This window comes from Sinocyclocheilus anshuiensis, unplaced genomic scaffold (assembly GCF_001515605.1).
Source record: "Sinocyclocheilus anshuiensis isolate Anshui unplaced genomic scaffold, SAMN03320099.WGS_v1.1 scaffold122, whole genome shotgun sequence".
In the NCBI taxonomy this organism is placed as follows: domain Eukaryota; kingdom Metazoa; phylum Chordata; class Actinopteri; order Cypriniformes; family Cyprinidae; genus Sinocyclocheilus; species Sinocyclocheilus anshuiensis.
Genome location: NW_015544153.1, coordinates 1527869 through 1551002, shown reverse-complemented (window position 1 = coordinate 1551002; position 23134 = coordinate 1527869). Strand labels below are relative to the sequence as shown.

At 38.1% G+C, this 23134-nt stretch overlaps 2 protein-coding genes and 1 pseudogene across 2 annotated transcripts; 1 reads left to right on the top strand and 2 right to left on the bottom strand.

The window, feature by feature from the left end:
- Positions 1-9485: 9485 nt before the first annotated feature.
- mad2l2 (mitotic arrest deficient 2 like 2) lies at positions 9486-12428 on the bottom strand. The gene is made up of 8 exons (XM_016495142.1): positions 12078-12428; positions 11871-11989; positions 11606-11677; positions 11410-11510; positions 11229-11323; positions 11035-11108; positions 10375-10467; positions 9486-9940 (listed from the first exon to the last, which is right to left on the bottom strand). The coding sequence occupies exons 1-8, from the start codon at positions 12115-12117 to the stop codon at positions 9902-9904; spliced, it is 633 nt and encodes a 210-aa protein (XP_016350628.1). The 5' UTR covers positions 12118-12428; the 3' UTR covers positions 9486-9901.
- Positions 12429-14550: 2122 nt separating this feature from the next.
- On the top strand, positions 14551-14896 carry LOC107695242 (small integral membrane protein 1-like; annotated as a pseudogene).
- Positions 14897-17231: 2335 nt separating this feature from the next.
- On the bottom strand, positions 17232-22790 carry LOC107695285 (leucine-rich repeat-containing protein 47). The gene is made up of 7 exons (XM_016495123.1): positions 22187-22790; positions 20744-21211; positions 20520-20636; positions 19692-19807; positions 19183-19285; positions 18704-18793; positions 17232-17607 (listed from the first exon to the last, which is right to left on the bottom strand). Exons 1-7 carry the CDS (start codon positions 22766-22768, stop codon positions 17386-17388), a joined length of 1698 nt encoding a protein of 565 aa, XP_016350609.1. The 5' UTR covers positions 22769-22790; the 3' UTR covers positions 17232-17385.
- Positions 22791-23134: the final 344 nt, after the last annotated feature.

Sequence of the window (23134 nt, the reverse complement as noted above, 5' to 3'; positions counted from 1 at the left end):
CTACAATTCCTGTTCATCAATAAGGTGAAAACCAGACTTGTTATAAACCTAAATATACTTGATTTAATTAAATTAATTGATGTGTACTGTAGTAGTAGTATGAATGAATGAATGAATGAATGAATGAGGAATTTATATAGCGCTTTATTGTGTATTGCTGTACACAAAAAAAGCGCTTTACAATAATATGAGGGGGCCTCTCCTCAACCACCACCAGTGTGCAACATCCACCTGGATGATGCGACGGCAGCCACCACACACCGGCTACAGGTGGACAGGAGTGAGAGATAGAGCCAATTCAGTGGATGGGGATTATTAGGAGACCATGATTGACAAGGGCCAGTGGAGGGAATTTGGCTAGGACACCGGGGATACACCCCTATTCTTAACGAGAAGTGCCATGGGATTTTTAGTGACAACAGAGAGTCAGGACCTCGGTTTAATGTCTCATCCGAAGGAGGGTGCTTTTCCCCGTCACTATACTGGGGCATTAGGACCCACACAGACCCCAGGGTGAGCACCCCCTGCTGGTCTCACTAACACCTCTTCCAGCAGTAACCTAGTTTTCCCAGGAGGTCTCCCATCCAGGTACTGACCAAGCTCAACCCTGCTTAGCTTCAGTGGGCAACCAGTCTTGGGTTACAGGGTGATATGGCTGTGGCTGGTGTGTTCTATTAGTAATAGAAGATGTTTGCGGTCATGACGATGACAGTAGCACACACAAAATAGTAGCTGTTCCGTCCTCCGGCACGGTTAGCAATCACACTACATGCGTACTGCACCCGAGCCCAACTGAATTGTGCTCTGACCCACCTCTTCCAAGCGAACCAGGGACGGCTAAATGAACTGCGCCCGGGCGCGGTACGGAGCGATCACACTAGACAAAAGAACCGGGCATTGGCGGTCAAACGCGCTCGGGAACGGTTCAGATCGCCTAGTGTGAGTACACCCTTAGATATCCAGTAAGCCACTTCCGCTAATCGTAGCTGTATTGTGAATCTGTACTTTTCCGACGACTGTGTAGTTTTGACTGGCTAGCTAACTTTTAAAATGGACTACAGAAAGACTGGTGTCCTTTGCACGGTTAGGGGGTGCCATAATAGCTGGTTTAAAGGTGGGGTATGTATTTTTTCAAAAACGCTTTAGAAAACTGAGTTGGGCCGAGTACCAAAACAAACTTGTATCCAATCAGCAGTAAGGGGCGTGTCTACTCATGATGCGGAGGAGAAAGCACTCAGTGCACAGGACGGACATTAGCCGAGCCGAGCAACGACAGAAAGATAGAGATGGCAGATAAAAAACAAAAGAGGAAACCGTCTGTGGAACAAAAGAAGGCTTACGACAAGGCAAGAAGTAGGACCTGTGTAAATATCGGATCAGCTTTCCAGCGCTGGAGAGAACTCAAGGAGCGGGAAGGCCTGTGATCGGACGCCGAGGTTGCTTTGTTTCTTTTTGATAGGTGAGTTACATTGGTTTTGCTTTGTTTCACAGAACTAATATATGCTGGCTTTTGCTTGAATATGCTCGTGTGTCATGTTTGCTTGTTTGTTCATCTGCAATCGTATTGTCGTTCCCTTCAGCTATGTATGTATGGGGCTGAGCTATCAAAATAGGGGCGAGACCCTTTTGGGGTAGGGACATGTTTGTTTTGGTGATTTGACATATCAACATTGGCTACCAGAAATCACTTACCCCACATTTAAGTGTAAAAAATTTCGGCAAGAAATTTGTTTTTACCATAATCCACACTTTTGGATATTTCAGTTGGACATGAATAATATTTATTGCTAAGCTGTAGTTGTTGGTAACAGTGGCAAACAGTGTTACAAAAAAGTGCTAAAGGTACTGTAATGATATTGAATGTAAATACCACTGTACTGCAACTCAAAAACCATGGTACCATGTTCAAAATACTTTGCAACTTTTTTGTAATACTGTGTGTAAATAAGTGGTGGAGGATTTATCAGTTTTTACCGAGCACCCGACTTATGCCTGTTTCACACATACTCCGTGTGCAGTGCGTAAGCGGTCCGTATGCAGTACGTATGTGTTGCAGAAGCAGGAAGTGGCCAATGTGCTTTCACACAGGACACATTTGCAGTGCTCTACTGACGCCCATTCAATCCGGGGCTTTTATGCCAAATAAATACAATAATGGGTAAGTAGTTTCCCATTCTGTGGATTGTAAATTTAAATGCTTTTAAATTTCTTGAAAAAGCTTTATCAGCATTATGACTCTCTTTATTTTGCATGTAGTGCATGTTGTTGACAGGAGAACGGTGGTTGCGCTCTATATGTTGCTACGAAGATTACGGAGAAGGACGAGACAAGTGTGGGTTCACTCACTCACAAACAATCTGCTATTCTGCGCTTGCAGCACAGCAAAAATAGACTCAGTGTGGAAGCGATCGCTGCACTGCTGTATATGCACATTGAAAAATGGGTGTCACGTTCTTGTGGGAGATAGGCACATGGAGACGAAGATGAGGGAGGAGCCAGGACAGAGACAGGAGGAGCCAGGGTGGCGAAGATGATGGGAGGAGCCAGGAAGAAGATATGTGGGAGCCAGAGCAGGAGGAGCCAGGCGGGACCCAGAATGCAGCCATGAATGCGGCCCATAGTGGAGCCCATGGTGGAGGAAGGGCTGACGACTCCAGGGGGCCGACTGACAGAGGCGGAGCAGGTGGGAGAGGAGCCCAGGGTGAAGACGGAGAGCAGTAGAGCCAGGGAGATGCCGAGGATCCTGAGGGCCAAGGCAGAGCAGATGTCTCAGGTGACCGAGGTGTAGGAGGGATCCGGAAGGCAGCGCTGGAGCCGGAGCGACAGAGGACACAGATGGAGCCGGAGGGAGGAGCCCAATGGAGCTGGAGGGACAAAGGGATGAGGCAAAGCCAGAGGAGTGTAGTCCTGAGGCGAGGGCAGGTCAACGGCCGACCAAGGTGGAGCCAGAGGGATGAAGGAGCCCGGCGGAGCTGGTGGATTGACGGGCCACGGTGGAGATGAGGGAGCTAGGAGCCATGGTGGAGCCACTGGGTCAATGGGCCGAGGCAGAGTCCGGGAATCAGAGGCTGGAGGCGGAGACAAGGGATCCTCGAGCCACGACGACGATGGAGACTGGCAGACCCGCGGCAAACCCACATCACAGATGGTGAGCAGCAGGACTGGCAGGATGCAATGGCATAGGGGCTTAAGATGGCAGATGCCTGATAATCATCTGGGATAATTGGGGGTTCAGGGACAGGGGATGGCAACTCCCAGCACCGGGAGTGCCAGGGACAGGGGAACAACCTCCATGGTCGTAATAGAGTAGACTGACAGTTCAGGGCAGACAAATAGTTAATTGCAGACCTCCATGGTCGTGACGAGACAGACAGACAGTTCAGAGGTGGATGCCACCATTTCAGGAGGAGCAGTGGTGGCATGCAAGGCCCAGACACACAATATGGCAACTCCCATTAAAGGAAGCCCTCTGTCAGGGGAACAACCTCCATGATCGTTGCAGGATTGACAGGGAGTTTATAAACGGAATCCTTGGCCTTAACAGGACAGGCAGAGAGTTCAGAAGAAGACGGGAGAAGGAGAGACATGTCTACATATAAATCCATTTCCTCAGAGCGCAACCTCAACGGTGGAACAATGGGCAGGGCTTTCCTCCATGCCCTCATGCACCACTGTGTAATCCTCCAAGGTGGGTTTTGTTGCCGGCTCACACACCTGGTCAGACAGATGGGGCTCTAGGGGCGATCCTCAGCTCTGTCACTCCTTTTAGCATTGGCTCGTCAGTCGCGGCGGGCTCTGGCTTTCCGTCTGCGGTGGGCTCTGGCGGTTGCTCTGCGCAGCGGCGTGGTGTTAGGCTGGGCTCTGTTGTAGAGTGGGGCTGGCAAGATTCTCACCAGCGTAGTAGGCAGTCAGCAGTGAGTTACAACTTGCCAGCACCCACTCCACAAAGGTGGCGAAGCTCTCCCGAGGACCCTTCCTGGACAACTTTGCCTGTGTGGGATGGTCCATAATGAAAATAAAAAACAAACTTTCAAAAAACGAAAAACAAACACGGGGAATATGCCGCTAACTCACTTTTTTGGTCTGCTATTCTGTCATGCTCTTGTGGGAGAGAGGCGCATGGAGAAGAAGATGATTCAATAAGCATTTAATAATAATCTAAGATGATGAAAATTCATTAGACACACAGGGAAACACAAGCAGCATACTCCACGACAATAGCCGACAACGAATTGAACTGAAAGGGGAACTAAAGTACACAGACCAAATGAGGATAATTAACAAGATACACGTGAACTAACCAATGAAATCAAGAGGAGACAGATACTAGGTCAATGAACAAAAGCAAGGCGGGAGAACAGGGAAATACAGAAAACAAGGTCCATGCTGTGACAGTGGGGAGGAAAAAAACTGTAAACTGGATTGATTTGACATATTCTGCTTTCATGTTAGGGAAGTAACGTCAAGGGTTGTTTTGTTTTTAGGAATGCTGTTAATTCCCAAGGATGTGCTGTAGGACATTTTAAGATGAGCTATAACGTGTTAAAAAGGGAAACACACTGAGGAATAATTGAACAATGTTCATTTTAAAACTCGCTTCATTTAATGACAACAATCTTTTTTTGTAGGTCAAGAAGCTGTTTTAAATGGCAATGTACAGTTTGCATAGCCTGTGCCACATCAGCACATGCAAATAATCATGACTGAAGATTATAAGTGCTTTATTCAGCAACTGTTTTAGTAAGAATATACACATAGGTGAATGTACATAGGTAATTACTATTTGAAGACATTACATTATTGTGGCAGGCCAGTAAATAATTAAATAGACATATAAAAAAATTATTTTATTTTATGTCAATGAACACAGACAGATCACTTTAATTGTTGGTTTATAAACATATTTCAGTCTTTTTACACTGTGTTGTGGGAAACAGTTATGCACAGATCCAAATCTTGGGGAGGAGTAACTTGACTTGCTCCAATGTCCTGCTTATTTTTTCTTTTTATAATAATTGCAATTATGACAAGCACCACAAATACGCACAAAGACAGAATCACAATCGGTAAATAAGATCTTTCATTACTGCATTCAACATCAGACGTCTCAGTTCCTGCTTTGACTGTTGTTTTTCCAAGAGATTCACAGCTGTTAGAGAGTGATGTTTAAGGTGAACAGCAAATATATCTCTTATGAGAAAAGAGCTTGATTTAACCACAAAATCTATTGAAGCAAATTGTGCAAAAAAAAAGTACAAATTTCATTTTGAGAACGAGTGGAATAGCAATGTTATAATGATACTTACTTTGTATGCAATTTGCAAAATGTACCATCTGAATATGAACCAACAGGACAGTCTTTACACATTGTATCACTAAATTCTGTTCCTACAGAAACAGATGCAGAAATACACAGTATTAGTACTTGAGTTTCAACTCCATGAGCAATTAAAGCAGTGACTGGTTAGCTAGTGACATCATTATTCATTTTGTGTGTCAGATTCTATACTGATTACATAACTAATAATTTACTTAAACATAATTCAGTAGATTTTTGGGTGGTTTTGTCAGGTGCTGTTAGTCATAGTTATTTAATATAAATACAAGCAGGGTTATTGTTCTCGGCTGTCATCTCAGCCTGTCAGTTTTTATGGTTGTATAATAACGCTGTTCGAATGATAACAGACTGACCGGTTTGGTTGATGTATTGTCCAGGTGAGCAGGTTGAATGTTTCATGGCCTTTTTACAGTTTGAGAGCAAGTCTATACAGTAATAACCTGGAAGAGGTTCACACATGGTATCTAATATTGATGTACATGCCTGCTTTTCTCTCAACCCATTACCTTTGACAAGAAAGGAAACAAATTAGTCAATTTTAAGTCATCTGGAGGAAAAAAACAATATATTAGTTACAATATATTTGAAAGCAAGGCGTGACATGAAACCACCATGACTCACTAAAAAGAAAGGCAAAATAAATGGTTACTCACTTGAATCACAGACAAAACATGGCAGACATTTTGTAAATCCATTAGGAATGTTAGTGTAGGTCATCGCAGGACATGAATCACATGTTGTGCTTGTGTACGCATCACAATGGTTCTTAACTTGCTTTCCTAGACAATATTAATGATTACCATTAATAATTAACACATTATTTATACATGTCTTTTGTAAATAACTTCTACATATACAGTGCCTCACGAAAGGCACTGTATATTTTTCAATTTCCACTTTTGTTGGATCACCTTTAAGACGTTTCTATCCTTCGAATGGAGTTGACCTCTGGCAAATTCAATTGATTGGACATGATTTGGAAAGGCACACAATTGTCTATATAAGGTCTAACAGCTGAAAATGCATATTAGAGCAAAAACCAAGCCATCTGGTCTGCAGAGCTGAGAGACAGGATTGTGTTGAGACACAGATCTGGGGAAGACTACAACAAAATTCTGCTGCATTAAAGGTTCACAGGGGCATTTGGCCTCCATAATCCTGAACGGAAGAAGTTTGGAACAACTAGGACTCTTCCTTGAGCTGGCCTCCTGGCCAAACTGAGCAATTGGAGGAGAAGGGACTTAGTTAGAGTGGTGACCATGAAGCTGATGGTCACTCTGATTGAGCTCCATGATCATATATGGAGATGGGAAAAACTTTCAGAAGGACAAACATCACTGCAGCACTCCACCGATTTGGGATTTATGGCAAAGTGGCCAGACACTCACAACCGCGCTCTTCCCCAGTGCCTTTCTTCCTGGAGGTGCATGAAGAGATCAGGGAGTCAGGGAAGGCAGCTTTTACTGCCAGAAGCTGCTTCATGGCGTCCTCCCACTGCCAGCTGTTCTATTCCCTGACTGAGGAATAGAACGCATGGTCTTTTTCTTAAACTTTTACACAAGTTACAGTTAGTGCAGAACTCCTACTATGGAACACATATCTCCCGTTCTTCAACAACTGCACTGGCTTCCTGTTAAACAGTGTATTGAATTCAAAATTTTGCTCATTGTTTATAAGGCATTACATAAACTGGCTCCTTCTTACTTATCTGACCTACTTTCAACATATACTCCCTCTCGAACTCTCAGATCATTGTCTACATTCTCTTTAGTTCTTCCTCATATGCGTTTGGTTTCTATGGGATCTCGAGCTTTTAGCTACGCTGCTCCTCATTTGTGGAATTTATTTCCACAAGAAATTTATAATAGTGACTCTCTCCATATTTCCAAATCTCATTTGAAGATGCACTTTTTAGGCAGGCATACCAGTGATATTTTGTAAAGCTATGAATGTGGGCTTTGAATTTTATTGTTGCTTTTTAACTGTTTTATTTGCATGTAAGGTGTCCTTGAGTGTCACATAAGGCGCCCATAAATAAAATGTATTACTATAATTATATATGATTTCCTGGCTGATCCATAAATGATACTTCCATAGTCCAGCTCTAAGTGAATCAGTGAGTTCTGTACAAATTCATAAGAGTTGAACTGTCTGCTCCCCATTTAGTTTTAGATAAAACTTTTAAAACATTCATGGCTTTAAAACATTTATTTTTCAATCATTTAATATGAGGAATAAAACACAGTTTCCTGTCAAAGGTAATCATATATTTGTATATTTGTGTAATTATATGTATTTATCGTATGTCTGTATATTTATGTAAATTGTGTAAAATGTAAACATTTTAAAGTAATTTTTGTGTACTTTTGGAGCTTCCTGAAACATGGTTGGGAACCACTGTCCTGGACTATTAAATCTAAATGTGGATTATGCTACTAAAATACTATAATCTGTCAAATAAGTGACAAAGAGGTCATATAATGAAAAATAAAATGCCTCTTGACATTGTGAAATAAAAATACTATATAAATAAATATAAACAGATCTCAAGGAGGAAGAATTACTATTATGTCCAGATAAAGGGAACGAACCCTACATGTGTAGTTTTTGCCAATAGCACAGCACCTGCTGCTGCTACTAGCCCACCAAAAATACCTAAGAAATACTGAAGGGCTGACATTTATTTTTAACAAGGCCCTGACCACATCAGTCCATTCTTTATAGATTGTTTTATGAGCATATTACAGTTATTAGGCTCATCAGTAATAATGATGAGACCATTCAAAGACTGGCTGGTACCATGTGACAAATGATTAAAAAATATCATGACCTCATTAAATCAGACCTCATGGAAATGTTGTGGTGATGAGTGAAGGATGACACATACCTGGATCACACATGGGGCAACACTCTCCATTAATTTCATATTCTGCATTATTACAAGTAGCCATACAAAACACGATTTTGATGACAAGCAGAGGTAGTAATGTTGATGGATGAATGAAGGTGTGGCTTATGTACATATCAGGGAACTAACAGAATCATCCCTGATCCAGAGGAGATCATTTTGCCCTCTTTTTTCTTACAGAGCTGAAAAGGAAATGTATTTTAGATAGCTTTCAGAAATAGAGACAGAAATTGTGCCAGAACCTAAAAGAAATTTATTAAACATGTCTTTAATATTACTAATTGGGCTCTACAACAATGTTTTGTACCAATTGTGGCCATGTATCATCTCTCTTTCATGCCTACTACTGAAAACCAAGGATATCAAAAATAAACACCAGGCACTTCTATATAATTTTTACAGCAAGTAACATGTCAATTCATTGATACCACGAGGGGACAACAATTTACAAATGTCCTTTCTCTCATATTATATAACATCCATCCATCGGAGAACATGTAAACTAAATGCAAATTAAATAATATGTATATTAATAATTGCAAATGTGAGTTATTTCCACTTAAAAGTGTTAACTTCAAGGAAATTGAAGGGATTCCTGTTAAAGAAGTTGTCACATACCTTGGTGTAAAACTTGTAAGGATGTAAAAATCTTTTCTTAATTTTCATACCATTCTTGACAGTATTAAAAGAAAATGTAATTCCAGGATGCAAAGAGGTTTGCATCCATCTATGGTTATGTTTAACTGTCCATTTTCCCTAACTATTTATTTGAATAACTGGGCGGTATCATTTTATTTTTCTTGAATGTAGTTTTGATATTAACAAAATACCTCTTAAATTATTCAGTTTTCACAGGCAAGTCCTTTTGATGTGATGTTCTCTCCTCACTCTTTTTGCATCTGGAATAACAAGAATATCACACACTGAAACAGATCTTTGTTTTTTAGACAGTGGTTGGAGTCTGCCAAGTTTGAACTACCAAGGGCTCAAGTCCGAACTTTGCGCACTTGGTATTGAGTATACCTTTGTTTGTTACCAGTCATTTATTAGCTCCACCCCCTTGTTAGCCTTGTTGACTTGTGTATTTAAACCCGTGTTTTCCCTGGTTCTTTGTCTGGTGTTGTCCTTAATGGCTGTTATGTGTGCCCTTGGATGTTTGGATAATTTACAGTACGTAACGTGTACACAGCATTTCTATTATGTTAGGTAATAATCGGTATGAAATTTCACAATAACAGGTTAGAGACAAACGATCATAAATTTAATCTAATGTAAAAGCAGTTTCAAAACTTTAATCTTTTAAACTTTGTGTGCTCCCAACCACATTGTAAACACTTTGTGAACAAGCATCTGGAGTCATGACAGAGGTAAGCAGAGGCAGTGAAAGATTACAAAACTGTTTAAAAAAATTAAACACAGTTTCAGCACAATGACAGATCTTAAGCAACCAAGTGCTAAAAATGAAATAGAGGCACAAGACATTCTGATAAACATTAATTCTACTTACTTAACAAGATGCACAGTCCAGCTCAATATACTTCATGTTACCAAACCGCAATATGTAAACAAGTCTGTTTTCACTTTAAAAAAAAATCAGTTCCTGTTTCCTGTGTTACACCCCTGCAGCTGCTTTCATATGATCCACTTGCAGAGCATCAAGTTTTCTGTGTTTTTTCTTCTACATAGAGCTGCATCTGTTTACAGGATAGGAAAAAACAACATGAACTTGTTAATCCCGGTTTTACTTTTACAAGAACACTGTGTTCTGTTGGTGTGGTCAGCATGGTTGCTCTGACCCAAAAAGGAGAATATGGTGCCCTGCCTGTGATTCTGAAATACTTATTTTAAAGATTTCAGACACAGTGGGGTCCTAAAGTCCACTAGGGAAATTCTTTATTTTTTCAAATGACAAATAATACAATTAGCACAACAATGTGAGTGAAATAAGTAACATGAATGTCAGAATGTGTTAGCATTTAGTTCGTTCCTCTTTCACTTTACTGACACCAGTACTTGGGCTGCCTGAACAGGTTTGTATCAAACTTAATGATCATGTATGATGATTTGAGAATTAACATTTTGTGATTTGGTGGAAGCAATGAAATCTGACACACTGTAGTTGTCTCACCTTGAGAATATCAGAAGTCATTGTTTTTAGAGGAATGAGTTTTGCCTCTTCCATGTGAACTTCCTGCTCATCTGCTACAATCCATGGAAAATCCTGTAAATAAATAAGACAAGAATCTGCAGAGATTAGAAATTTAAAGGGATAGTTAACGCAAAAATGAATCCTTTAATCACCCTCGTGTAGTTTGAAACTTGAATGCATTTTCTTGTTTTACAGAACGCAAAAGATATTTCAAAGAATTCTGGTCACCAAACAGTTCTTCTATTATATGGACAAAGAATACAATGGTACAGCTCAAAATATCTTTTACGTTCTATAGAAGAATGTAAGTCATACGGGTTTGGAATGCCATGAGAGTGAGTAAATAATGACAGAATTTTATTTTTTTGGTGAAATATTCCTTTAGTGAAAGAACAACATGAATACAAGAAATGAAATCCTAGACTCAGCAGTGAGTTAGTGCATATTATCTAGCCAAAAGTTCATGAAGCTTGAAAACAACAAAAATAATCACAAAAGACTTCACACCCGGTTTGCATGTAGGTTGTATTTTTGAATAAAGTTTGAGAAAAAGTTTTGGTTTCTCAGGATCTCCAGCAAGTTCACTTTTACAATTAAAGACAATTAAAAGGTTTAAAATATACAACTGTTTCAGCACACCTTGATGACCTGAACTTTCTCCATGTTTCTTGTGGCAGCTTCCCTGGTGTGAACAAGCACTGTGAATGTGCATCCTGCAGAGTAAAAGAAAATGCACATTTTAAATGTAAATCTATTCAAACTTTGTTTAATAAATAAGAGGTCATTATCAGGGCTATTTTAGATCAGTAATTATGTAAAAGCTGAGCTCCTACCTGGAGGATTGTTGTCTAGAACAGCGTCACACACACTGATCTTTAGGATAATCGCTCTCAGCAGCTGCTCCACATGAGACAGCAGAGTCTCTGAGCTGACACAGCAAACCCAACACACACATATGAGAAAGATGCACAACTTTAACCTTGATTTAACAACTCTGAACCCACTGTCACTCACCTGATGGACAGCAGTGGAGGCTGTGAGATCTCAAATACAAATCTCTCCACTGGACGGTGCTCTTTATCCATGATCACCACTACAACCTTCTCAGCCTCATTCTGCATAGTAGAGATGGAAACGAATGTTATTATATTGTTCAGCCTGTTTTTATTTCAAATATGTACATTCATCGAATATGAAATAAAAACCTTACCTTCTCTATCAGTGGCTTGACACAATGCAGCGTGTCTTGAATGTACTGATTTAAATCTGGATGGCATGACATCTGTCAAAGACAGTAAATATAAGTGTTTAAATCATCACTTCCATTCAACACTACCTTTCGGCTCCTAAATACAGGAACTTCAACAACATTTTCGCTCTATTTCTCTTTCCCCGCTCCATGATGAATAAGCCAAGCAGTAATGCATTATGTTACTGCTGCATTACAGTGTTAACATCAATCTTAAAAACATTACCTGCACAGGTACGTTGTACTTCTTCCTTTTCTGAAAGATACCAGATGGATAAACATCTCTGACATAGAGAATGAGGTGAATGGCCACTTCCAAAAACTCACACAGAATGTCAGCAACAACTGCAAATGACCAATATAATCAGAATACTCATAAAGGCGTTATTTGAAAGCTGTACAGTGCACTACATTAACAAAGTCTGAAAGTTACCCTGCCCAAAATTAAGGTCCTGTCTCGTCAGAGTGGCCATAGTGAAGTAGCCAAAAATAGATTTTAACGACTTTTAACGAAAAAAGGAGCGTCTCGCTTATAAACCATCAGCGATCATGCTTGGTTGCTCCAGAATACGTGTGGTAGTGTTGTATTCAGATTTTTTTTTTTTTAAACGTTCTCTACGAAAAAAAATAATACTATAATACACTCAGTCCGATTATTGGGAAATGTCTGTCATCCACGGATAAACAGTATATAAACAAACACTTAATAAAACAACACAGTAGGCTATCCCCCCTCTAAGGATGTTTACACTTTTCTTCCGTAATCTTCTTCTCGAGTTTTTTGGCGGATTGGCAAACCAACGTTAAAGGTGCATGTCCGCCACCTACTGATCTGGAGTGTGAAACGTACACGGTTGAGCTATGAATTATTCAACTATTATATATAAAAGAAAATAATAATAATAATAATAACATTAATATAACTCTAACTTCAAACTCTTTCCATTAATCTTGTCTTTTTTAAATACTTAAACAATTCTCCATATATTCTTGATTGCATTACCCCATAACCTAATAGTGTCTTTAGAGATATACTATTAATTCCCATCAGTTCCAGTTCTTGGAACATCTGATGTCTTTCCCTTTCATACGCTATACATATTAAAAGAACATGCTCAACTGTTTCTGGTAATCCACATTTATCACAATTGCCTGTTTCATGTTTCCCTATTATGTGCAAACTGTTATTTAATGCTACATGTCCTATTCTCAATCTAGATAAGATAACCTCCTTCCTTCTATTTCCATAACTTACCCTCTCTTTAGCAACACGCTCCTGGATCTTAAATAAATGCCTCCCATTTCTTTCATTTTCCCACATTTTTTGCCATTTCTTTTCAACTTCTATATATATATCAATCTCTTTATTTCAGTTTTATTTATTGTAAATTGGAATTCAACTTGTGGTTGTTCCAGGGTCTTCTTTGCAAGCTGATCAACTCTCTCGTTCCCCTCTACTCCAACATGAGCCGGCACCCAAAGAAAATAAACCAATAACCTTAACTGCCTTATCCTATAAATACTCTGTAGAATTTCATATAATATGTCCTGTCGTGCTTCTGATTTTCCACTCCGTAAACTTGTCAGAGCCGCCATTGAATCTGTACACACCACAACTGTATTAGGCTGGACCTCTTCAACCCACTGCAGTGCAAGACATATAGCTAATAATTCAGAAGTATATACAGATACATGATCAGAAACTCTTCTAGCAATTTTGATATTGAAGTTAGGTATATATATTGCAGCTGCTGTTCTTCCAGTCCCTGGGTCTTTAGATCCATCCGTGTATATCTGCAATACTAAATAATACGTTTGATTTTCTTCTGTAATCTGTAGGAGAACAGCAGCCTTATGTGGCTATATGTCTGCTGCCACCTCCCGGAGTGGAGGAATGCAACAACAAAGCATAATGTCACTTTTAACTTACAAAATGGAACAGAACAATGGTCTGAATTTTGCATCTAATTATATGCAGTAAGTAAGTTGGTAGTAAGACAAAAGATCTCAAATAAACTGAATGACAACAGGTGAAATAACTTATTTTGGTGCAAAATAAATGACACCTTTCTGAGCAAACTACAACTGGCAGGTGAGAAATATAGACAATTAACATCAAGGAACGACACTAACTGGCTGTTAACTGACGTGTGTCCATTTCTCCAGATATTTCATAAAATCTCATTTGATTATTTATTTATTTAAAGCTGTTTGTGAAATATTTATTTATTCATACTTAGTAATACTAAGCCCACTTAACTCAGGGAACCTGACAAGCAGTTTATTTTTATTTAACCAGCACAGCAGGTAGTTCAGGGATTTCATTTATGACAGGCTGTAAGCAAAGGTTTACCTGAACTCATGGACCCGCTGCTCTTTAGAAATGACATACTTAAGCAGTGTCAGAGACCAAGTATTTGATTGATTTACCAGCTGATGTCCTGAGAACTGTAAGTATTCAAATTATGCTTTGATTCGTGACAGATTTGCAAATAAAGCTAGAAAATCATCATAATAATCATTTAATCTATACCTTATTTAATTGTAACATACTACATTATTGTGATGCAGTACAAACTTAATTGGGAAAAACAACTTTAACAATTTAAGAGTGAAATATTGAATATGAATACAAAATCTAGCAGCTGTATATACTATGTACACTGGACTTCAGTCACTAACTGCTTTATCTTATTCATTAACTTTCCTTTATTATGGAGTACTGAACTGCCGAATGATTCACTTTCTAAGACATAACCGGAAAGTATATAGCCTTTTCTGTTACTAAGCTCTGCAAAAGACACTTTCTTGGAGTGACAAGTAGCAGGATAAGCTTTTGTTGAAATAATTTGCAAGTAGTTCCTCCTTTTTATTGGTGTTGGCTTTGTAGCAGACTGAGGAGCAGAGAGCTGGAGGGAAATGGAATCGAGTGAGGCCAGTGTTCAATACAACCGCTGGAATGAAGACAACATGAACATGCAAGTGCTGCATTCACAGTCCAGACTCATTGGGGGAGAATCTACTCTATATATTTCATATAACTGAAAAATAAACAGTTTAAAAGCAAATATTCATAAGTTATTATTGGAGTAAATCAAATAACTCATGTCAGTCATGTCTGTACCCATATAGTCTCTATAACAGACTGTGCACCGGGCGGCTGGGCATTGTGATGAAAGGGACAGCATCTTTGACCGTGATGGAAGTTACATTGTTGGATACATCACAGGACACTAGGTTCACCGATGCTGACAAGGACACTATTTGAAGGAACTGGCTGTTATATGAAACATTATGTCCATCAAAGAAATACCTTGTTTTTTGCTATTTATTATAGTACCAACATGTATAAAATATGTTTTAAAATGTACACAGACAAATATATTACATTTATTTTAACTTAGTATCTTAACCACTTAAATGTTAACAAATAAAATACTTCAATTAAAAGCAGACCAGATTTTATTTGATCTTATATTTGAATGTCAGTGACAATCTCATATCCAGAAGTGCATTAGCGATTACAACACATAGCCTATAATTTGCTATTATAGCAAAACTACAATTATGAAGTTATAAAAATTTACAGTAAACCCTTTACAAATAGGTTTTTAGCTTTAGTTAATGCATTATCACGAACTAACAAGGAACACTTTTACAGCAGCTTTTATTAATCTTTGATAATAATATCAAATGTTTCTTGAGCACCAAATCAACATACTTGAATAATTTCTGAAGGATCATGTTACACTGAAGATTGAAGTAATGGCTGCTGAAAATTCATCACAAGAATAAATTATATTTTTTATATATATTAAAATAGAAAAGTTATTTTAAATTGTAATAATATGCCACAATATTACTGTTTTTGCTGTATTTGTATAAATAAATGTAGCCTTGGTGTAAGGGACTTTTAAAACATTAAAAAATCTTACCAACCCAAAATTTGGAATGGCAGTGTGGCATGAATGAACACAACACCTAATGCATTAACTAAAGCTGAACATTATTTTACACGGTTTACAATTACCATTACATTTGACATCAGTCCTGGTCATAGATGATTTTAATAGTATCCACATCCTGCTCTTCTAGTATTTGGTCAATAATCTCATCTTTTGATGGAGAAAACAAGCTTGCATTTACTTTGACAATCCATGCTGTGATCCTTTGGTTAGTATAATACTCGTCCTCCTGATTGTCCATCATTTGATTTTCATTTCCCATCTCAATAGCTGAATCAGAGAATGGCTGCGCAGGTCTGTCCTTAGATACACTCGTGGAATCCTTCATCCTTTCTGTCATCACTTCTCTGTTTTTGGCACTGACGTTCCTGGGCTCTACATCCAGAAGTCCATCCTGTGGCTGCCCTGCTGATGCATCAGAGATCTTCAAGCTGTCCTGTCTCAGGTCTTGAACCTGCAGCCTGTCATTAAAAACAGCCAGTCCATTGCAGATCATCTGACATCCCTGCTTTTGCCTGCTGAGCAATGCCTTGTCCATCCTTGTGCTGGTGGACAAAATATTGGTTTTCTTCTCCTGACATTCTACTCCCCAGCTTGGCACACAGGTTTTTGTACTAGACATGAAATTGTTGGATAATCTTGGGCTGTATATTGGAGGCAGCGAGCTACTCTTTGCCAAAGTCCTGCCATCATTCCCCTTCGGCATTAAAACATTCCGAGGTTTGAAGGTTTGATCTTTACCATTTCCAGCCAGTTTCCACCCTGATGATAAATGGTAGGATCCCTTTGTTCCAATCAACTCCAGACAGATGGGCACAGATGGTCTGGAAGTCTCAAGCATATGGAAATTCTCCTGAATGTTAAGAGTTTTGTTAGAGCCATTCTTCCATCTTGTCCTGTGGTCCCAAATGTCATTCCTCTGGGTCATTTTCATAACTTTTTAATAAGCGCAAAATGGACAACTGTCAATGTCATGTAGCATGATGGACTGTCCCTGAGAGACAGTGTCCTGCTTGCATCTCTTATAGACAGCTCCAGACTTACTCTCCTCCTCTTTACATTTCCGGAGTCGGCCAGTCATCTGATCTGTAACCAAACCCGGAGCATTCATGTGCTCGACAGGCACAAACGAACACAGGATGCAAACAATGCTACTGTCACTTCACTAAAAATGTCTGAAGATGTGCATTTTAGAAATAGTTAATGCTAACCTAAACTTACTATAAACTGAATTATGAACTACTAAACTACTAGTTTTGATGATGCAGACGATTTCCATCCAGAGTCAACCCGAGATGAAAAACCTTGCTCAAGGGTATAAACGTGATTTGACTGTATAATTCTATAGCTCACCCAATGGAGAGATTCAGCAAAACAGGGGAAGTCTACGAAAAAGGTGAAGTTTATTTTACTGACTAGGACAAAGTAACTAAATATTAATTATATTAGAAGTACAGATGTGTTCCATAAACACAAAATCTCGGACAAGGTATAATATTCACAGTATATCATTTTATTTCATAAAATGCAATGAAATTCAGAAGTATAACGGAAAAAGTGTCTAAAATCACTTTGTGAGATATTCAAAAGTCATAAAATATTTTTTTTAAACTAAGGTGGAAACGGGTTTCCATACAAAAGGCAGGAGTGTAAATGAGGACCACTGAATCCAATATTTGAATTAATGTTTTAATAGCCGTTTTAATTTGATAACAGAGAAAACTAGTGAGGTAAATGCATTACAAAATTAGACAGAAAACCAACAGTTGAATTTTGTTATCGGATGACTGTTAGATTGCTGACGTCAGACATCAGGTCAGTTTTTGATGGGTAGACCACTTTAAGGTTTCCATCTACGTCCACTACCTTCACTTGTACTACGGTCAGCTCAGGGGAGGCCGGGTCCTCTGCGGGATGATCTGAAATCACATCCGTCTCTTCATCCGAGCCCACATCCTCCTTTACATCAAAGGTTAATTTATTAAGCTCTGCCATTTTCTGAAATAGAAACAAGAATAGTTAGAGAAAATGTATTAATAAACATGGATGCTGTTTTTCACTGTGAACATTCATAGCTTGATAAAAGCTACTAACCACAATGAAGTAAAAAGCTTGTATAAATGCCTTTGGATGAGGGTAACTATGTGAAAACAAATGCATTTCAATAGTCTTGGTACTTAGTAATAGCATAATTGCTAACGAATGCTGATAAACTGAATGCAATGACCCAGCTTGATAACTATTTAATAGCACTGATTATTCAGATTGTCTTTTATAGTAAAATATTTAGTAGTTGTTATCTGAGCTGTCGTAAAAGAAGAATGCGTGAAAGTGGGACAGGTCATTTGTATCACGGAGAAAATCTCACAGCTGCAATCTAAGCCATTTCCTCGGTTTTATCTTCCTTGTCACATTTCACGGTTTTCCATCACACCAGGTACTTTTTTTCTAATTGCAAAAATAGGATTAAAAAAAAAACCTTTTTGCTATAAATTAGGAGCATTAATTAAACCAAACAAACAACTTGACTAATAAAATCAGCAGCAGTCAGGGGCTCTTGAATTGCACTTGTATTATGTGATGGTGCAATGCCTCCGAGACACTGTACACCAAATGTGTGTATGTGTGTGTGTGTGTGTGTGTGTGTGTGTGTGTGTGTAGAAAGATGAGCTCATTTCTTCCACAAAGGTATCAGCGTTCAAAAGCAGTCAAATAGCATAACAGCGCTAATCCAATCCTGCACTCTTACAGCGCAGACTCAAATCAGTGCCCTCACTGTAGAGTAAGTCAGATAGCTCACATAAAATATTATATATTATTTACAGCATAGCAATACTAGTACAAATCAACATGAAATCAAAAACCAGCCAAAAACAAACATACAAAAACAAAAAATTGACAATCCTACCCATCTCTAGTACAGATACTGCTGGATTGATATTGATAAAGGAATGATTTAGTTGTGATATGTCATACAATTTATATTTGATTCATAAGTAAATAAATACAAAATGCAAAATTAAATATATTTTAAAATATATATATAAAAAAATGTAATATATGTAAATAAAACAAAACACTAGTAATATCTTACTATTATCAGTGCGTCCATGACATCTTTACAGATCTGCAGACTGGTGGAGCTCGTCACCTCTAAAAACAGCTCTTGTGTGGACCTCTTTATCTGCAGAGACAGATTGTTTGCATGTTTGGCAAAAATAATAATAATTATAATAACAGGAATAATTATAAAATAATAATAATAAAAATAAAATAATTATTAAAAATTGTCATAGTAATTTTTCTCTTTTAAATGTGAAAAAATTAATAAATAAAATAAACATGCATTAACAAGAATGTATGAATATGAAATTACTGCTTCACATGCTTCAATATTGTATTTTATTTTTGTCATGACATGCTTTCAGTGTCCTTCTGGATAAAGAAAAAATAAACGTCATTAAAAAAAAAACATATAAAGCCATAAAATCAGTCAAGTTGATTATGCCATCCACCTTCATCATCAAGACCTGAAATAACCTCTGCATACTTCACTTAATTTGCATAGATTACCTTTGTCCTCTCGCTGTTTGTGATTGGTGGGAACGAGACCACATGATCCTCTGCATCAACCAAGCAGGGGTAAAGATCTTTCCCATCAAGGAGTTGAAGGTATCTGGGTTGAAGAATTAAAAGTTGGGAATACGTCCATGAAACACTGAATAATGAATTAATGATCTGTGTCACAGTTCAGTATTTGTACTTAGTGTTCTGTGCAGTCAGTGCAATTACATGGATGAAATTACACCAATTACCCACAACAACATGATAGGTGTCTGACAAACGAGGCATATTTTTCAGATCACTTAAAAAGGGCGTAGATAGTAAACTTTGCTATTAGAGGGCATGACATAGCCCATTTGCATTGGAAATGATGTTAGATTAATATGTTTTGCACAAAACTATTCATTTGCTTGACAGATTGTGCCCTCCACATTTCCAAACTATACTGTAGATAAGTCATTATAATATTTACCACTACTAATATTATATAATCAGGTATTTAATGTGCATTGTCTTACTTGTGGAGTCCTGAAACGTTCTGTCGTTTTTTCTGTTTTCTCAGTTCATCTGCTTCCTGTTGAAGCAGCTCCAGCAGTTCAGCTGCCCTCATCTCCTTACGACCCAGAGGAACTATCTACACACATTGAAAATATGATCAATTTTTCGTTATAAAACAAATATATATATTACTCTGCAGTAGGTATGTTTTCATGTGGCGGCAATATTTTATTGAAAATTTGTGTCTTTTTTTTATTAACACAATAAAGCGCTCAAGGAAATTATTATTATTATTATTGATAGGATATATCGTTAGTATAGTCAGCTGAAGGTTTTCTGTCACTATATTCACAATATATAGCATAAAACATATCTTCGCTTATTGCTTAAGCCTGTTCTCTGGTGTATAAACGAAACCATCAATTATGAGAATGAAGCAATGTAACACATCCTATTGTCCTACTGCCTGTGGCCTCTTAGAGAGGTGCCGAATTCACTGTCAACACAAAAGAAACAACAGCGAGAAAAAGGACTGTTCATTCATTATTAAAATCTGAGGATTATGGGACTTCTCTGTGTCATTAGTCAGCTGGTGGCTTTAAAACCAGATTCCCCTCATTCATAAAAACTGTATCAACAACGGTTATTAAATATTCATCGTTCTGCATTGTTTGTCTGTTATGCAACTTGTAGAGATGCTCTGATTGATGAGTTACGTAATAAACTACAGGGACAATTATGACTGTGAAAGAGCAAGACTTTTTAACTGTGTTGAATTGAGGATTTATTATAAAAAGAATACTAAGTATATATATAAACCATAATATTTGAGAAACCTCCTCCCATACCTTCAGTGTATCTCGTGGCCTGGCATCATACAACAGAGGAACCTTCAGCAAGCCCAGGTCATGAGTTGCGATGGTTGCCGTTGTCCTTTTGGCACAAATCTCATCGTGTAGTTTGGTCTGCAGACAGAATACTCTGACATTTATATAAGCTTATATAAAATCAGTTTAAAAAGACAGAGCACAAGAGTTTTGATGGCTGAGATATTTGCTGAAACTTGTGTCACCTGAGCAACTAGAAATCGCTTGAGAGCATTTCCTTGTCTGAGGTTCATGCCTTTTACAATGCAGCACACAATGTATGGCCGGACATCCTTGACGCCTGCAGAAACTTTGACTGTAACAGCCGTGGGTGCTTTGGATACATGCAGAACTCTCACAACCATCCAATTAAGTTCATCCACATCCTCTGCCTCTTTTTTGCCTTTCTGCTTTGCACCGCCTTTCTTCTTTGAGATGTTACGGCCACAGTCAAGCTTCTCGCTCACCTCTCCATCCTGTTGCTTGCCTTTCCCTTTCCCCCTCCCCCCTGCCCTCAGGTAGTCTAGGACTGATTTGGTTTGGCAGCCGTTCACCATCTTCTCAAGCCTCTTGTCCTTCAGCTTGTTCCCTTTAAAATTGGTCTCTTTCAGCTTGGGGCAGTCGGCCAACTCAGATGGAAGCTCCTGAAGCTTGTTGCTGGAGAGATCCAAAACCTGAGATGGCAGAGAGTGAGATGCATGAGAAAATGCTGGAAGGCTTCTGAAATATTATTAATGCATATTAATATAAAGTGATGTCCTGTATTTCAATCAATCAGTTATGATTTGAAAAAGTAATTCTAAATATTGTAAGTGGTGTATTATATATCACAGTGATAAAATACACTTTAACAACTATATTTTAAGTACATAATACACCACATACAATCTTTAGAATTACTTAAAACAACCCACAACTGATTCAAATGTATATTTATTGAACCATTGTACTTATTAAATTCAAAAAGGTCCAAAGGTCTGAGACCAATAGTGTAATGCTTCCATTTAGCAATTCTTTCTAATTTAATAATAATAATAATAATTTTTCAGCATAAAAAAGCATTAGTTAATTATAGGCCTATTATCAGCATAAAAATCACATTAAAAACTATTAAAACATTCTCAAATAATAATAATAATAAAAAATTGTATAATACTTTAAGTACATAATACACCACCTACAATCTTTAGAATTACTTTTAAAAATCACAACTATTATAACTGATATTTAATCACTGTACTTAAGTTATAATGCTCTAAAAGTCTGACAGAAATAAAGAAATGCTTCCATTAGAGAAATGCTTCTCTAATTCAAATTTTTAAATTATAAATTATTTTTTATTTATACATTTTTATTATTTAATTAAAAAAATTACATTACAAAAAACAGATTTAAATATTTCCACATACTAATAATAATAATAATAATAATAATATTTTATTTAAATACATAGTATACCACCTACAATCATTAGAATATAGTACTACTAATAAAAATAAATTGTGAGTACATAATACATCAACACCACTCCTCGGAATGACTTTAAAAGGTAATGAAAGTTTGTATTAATTGAACCATTGCACATATTCAATTCAAATACAGTATAAATTCAGGTGGATTTCACTATTAGATTTTGTCATGAAACGCACCTTCAGCGCAGGCAGGTTATGAACCTCACTGCTCAGCTCCTCTATCGCGTTTTCTGATGCAATGATGGTGCTGAGGAGCTCCAGGTTGGAGCACCATAAGTCATCTGGGAGCCGCGAGAGTGCATTTTTGGACACGTTGATGCTGGCGAGCTTCACACACTTGCTCAGACCATCCGGCAGAGCTGTGATGCTGTTGCAGCTGACATTTAAAGTGTTGAGTTCGCTCAGTGCACAGATCTCCTCGGGCAAAGCCTGCAGCTGGTTGACAGACAAATCCAGGACTTTGATCGCCTTCAGATCGCCAATGCTTTTTGGGACTGCAGTGAGCTTGTTCCTGCAGAGGATCAGACTCTGTAGATGAGACAGATGTCTGATGTTCTCGTGGATCTCATGTAAACTGGGACATTGACTGATCTCCAGGTAGTTTAGGAGCGAAAGGGAATAAAGTCGCGCGTGAAGTCCGCCGCTGCTCTGGATCTTTTTGTCAACTGCTGAACCCTGGAGCACCAGCTCACGCCTATTCTCCTTTTCTGCCTTTTCAATTTCTGGCCAAATATCCAGCGATCTGTTTTCTTCAGCCATACTGTCCAACGTAACACGGAACGTGGACGCAACCCGGAAGAGTTTAATAAGATGCCAGTTTTTTTCATCCATTTGCAATTAAAATGTAAATTAACTTAATAAGCATTGGATTTGGAATTTAGAATTTTCATAATACATATTTTAATAGTAATATTTTACACACTGTCTTAGGGTAACTCTCACATCTCTAACCAGAGCTATTATAAAGGACTACAAGAACCAGCATCCCTTTTTCTTCGACAGAGTCTGGACATTTGATTCACTAAAGTGACTCGAACCTTTTGAATCCGAATGGTTCACTGATTCTTTCTTTAGATTACATCGTGGGCCAGTAGGTGGCGAAGTAAACTTTTTTTTGTGTTAATA

Bases quoted from the DNA above. Each gene is read 5' to 3' on its own strand.
- mad2l2 (XM_016495142.1), bottom strand. From the start codon at position 12,117: ATGGCCACTCTGACGAGACAGGACCTTAATTTTGGGCAGG. The intron at 11,109-11,228 runs GTAGGAGCTCAG...TTTACTCTGCAG, and splicing joins TCTAGACAACAATCCTCCAG to GATGCACATTCACAGTGCTT. The intron at 10,468-11,034 runs GTGTGCTGAAAC...ATTTATTTACAG, and splicing joins AGAAAGTTCAGGTCATCAAG to GATTTTCCATGGATTGTAGC.
- LOC107695285 (XM_016495123.1), bottom strand. From the start codon at position 22,768: ATGGCTGAAGAAAACAGATCGCTGGATATTTGGCCAGAAATTGAAAAG. The intron at 20,637-20,743 runs GTGACACAAGTT...TTCTGTCTGCAG, and splicing joins AGCGATTTCTAGTTGCTCAG to ACCAAACTACACGATGAGAT. The intron at 19,286-19,691 runs GTAAGACAATGC...TCTTCAACCCAG, and splicing joins AACGTTTCAGGACTCCACAA to ATACCTTCAACTCCTTGATG.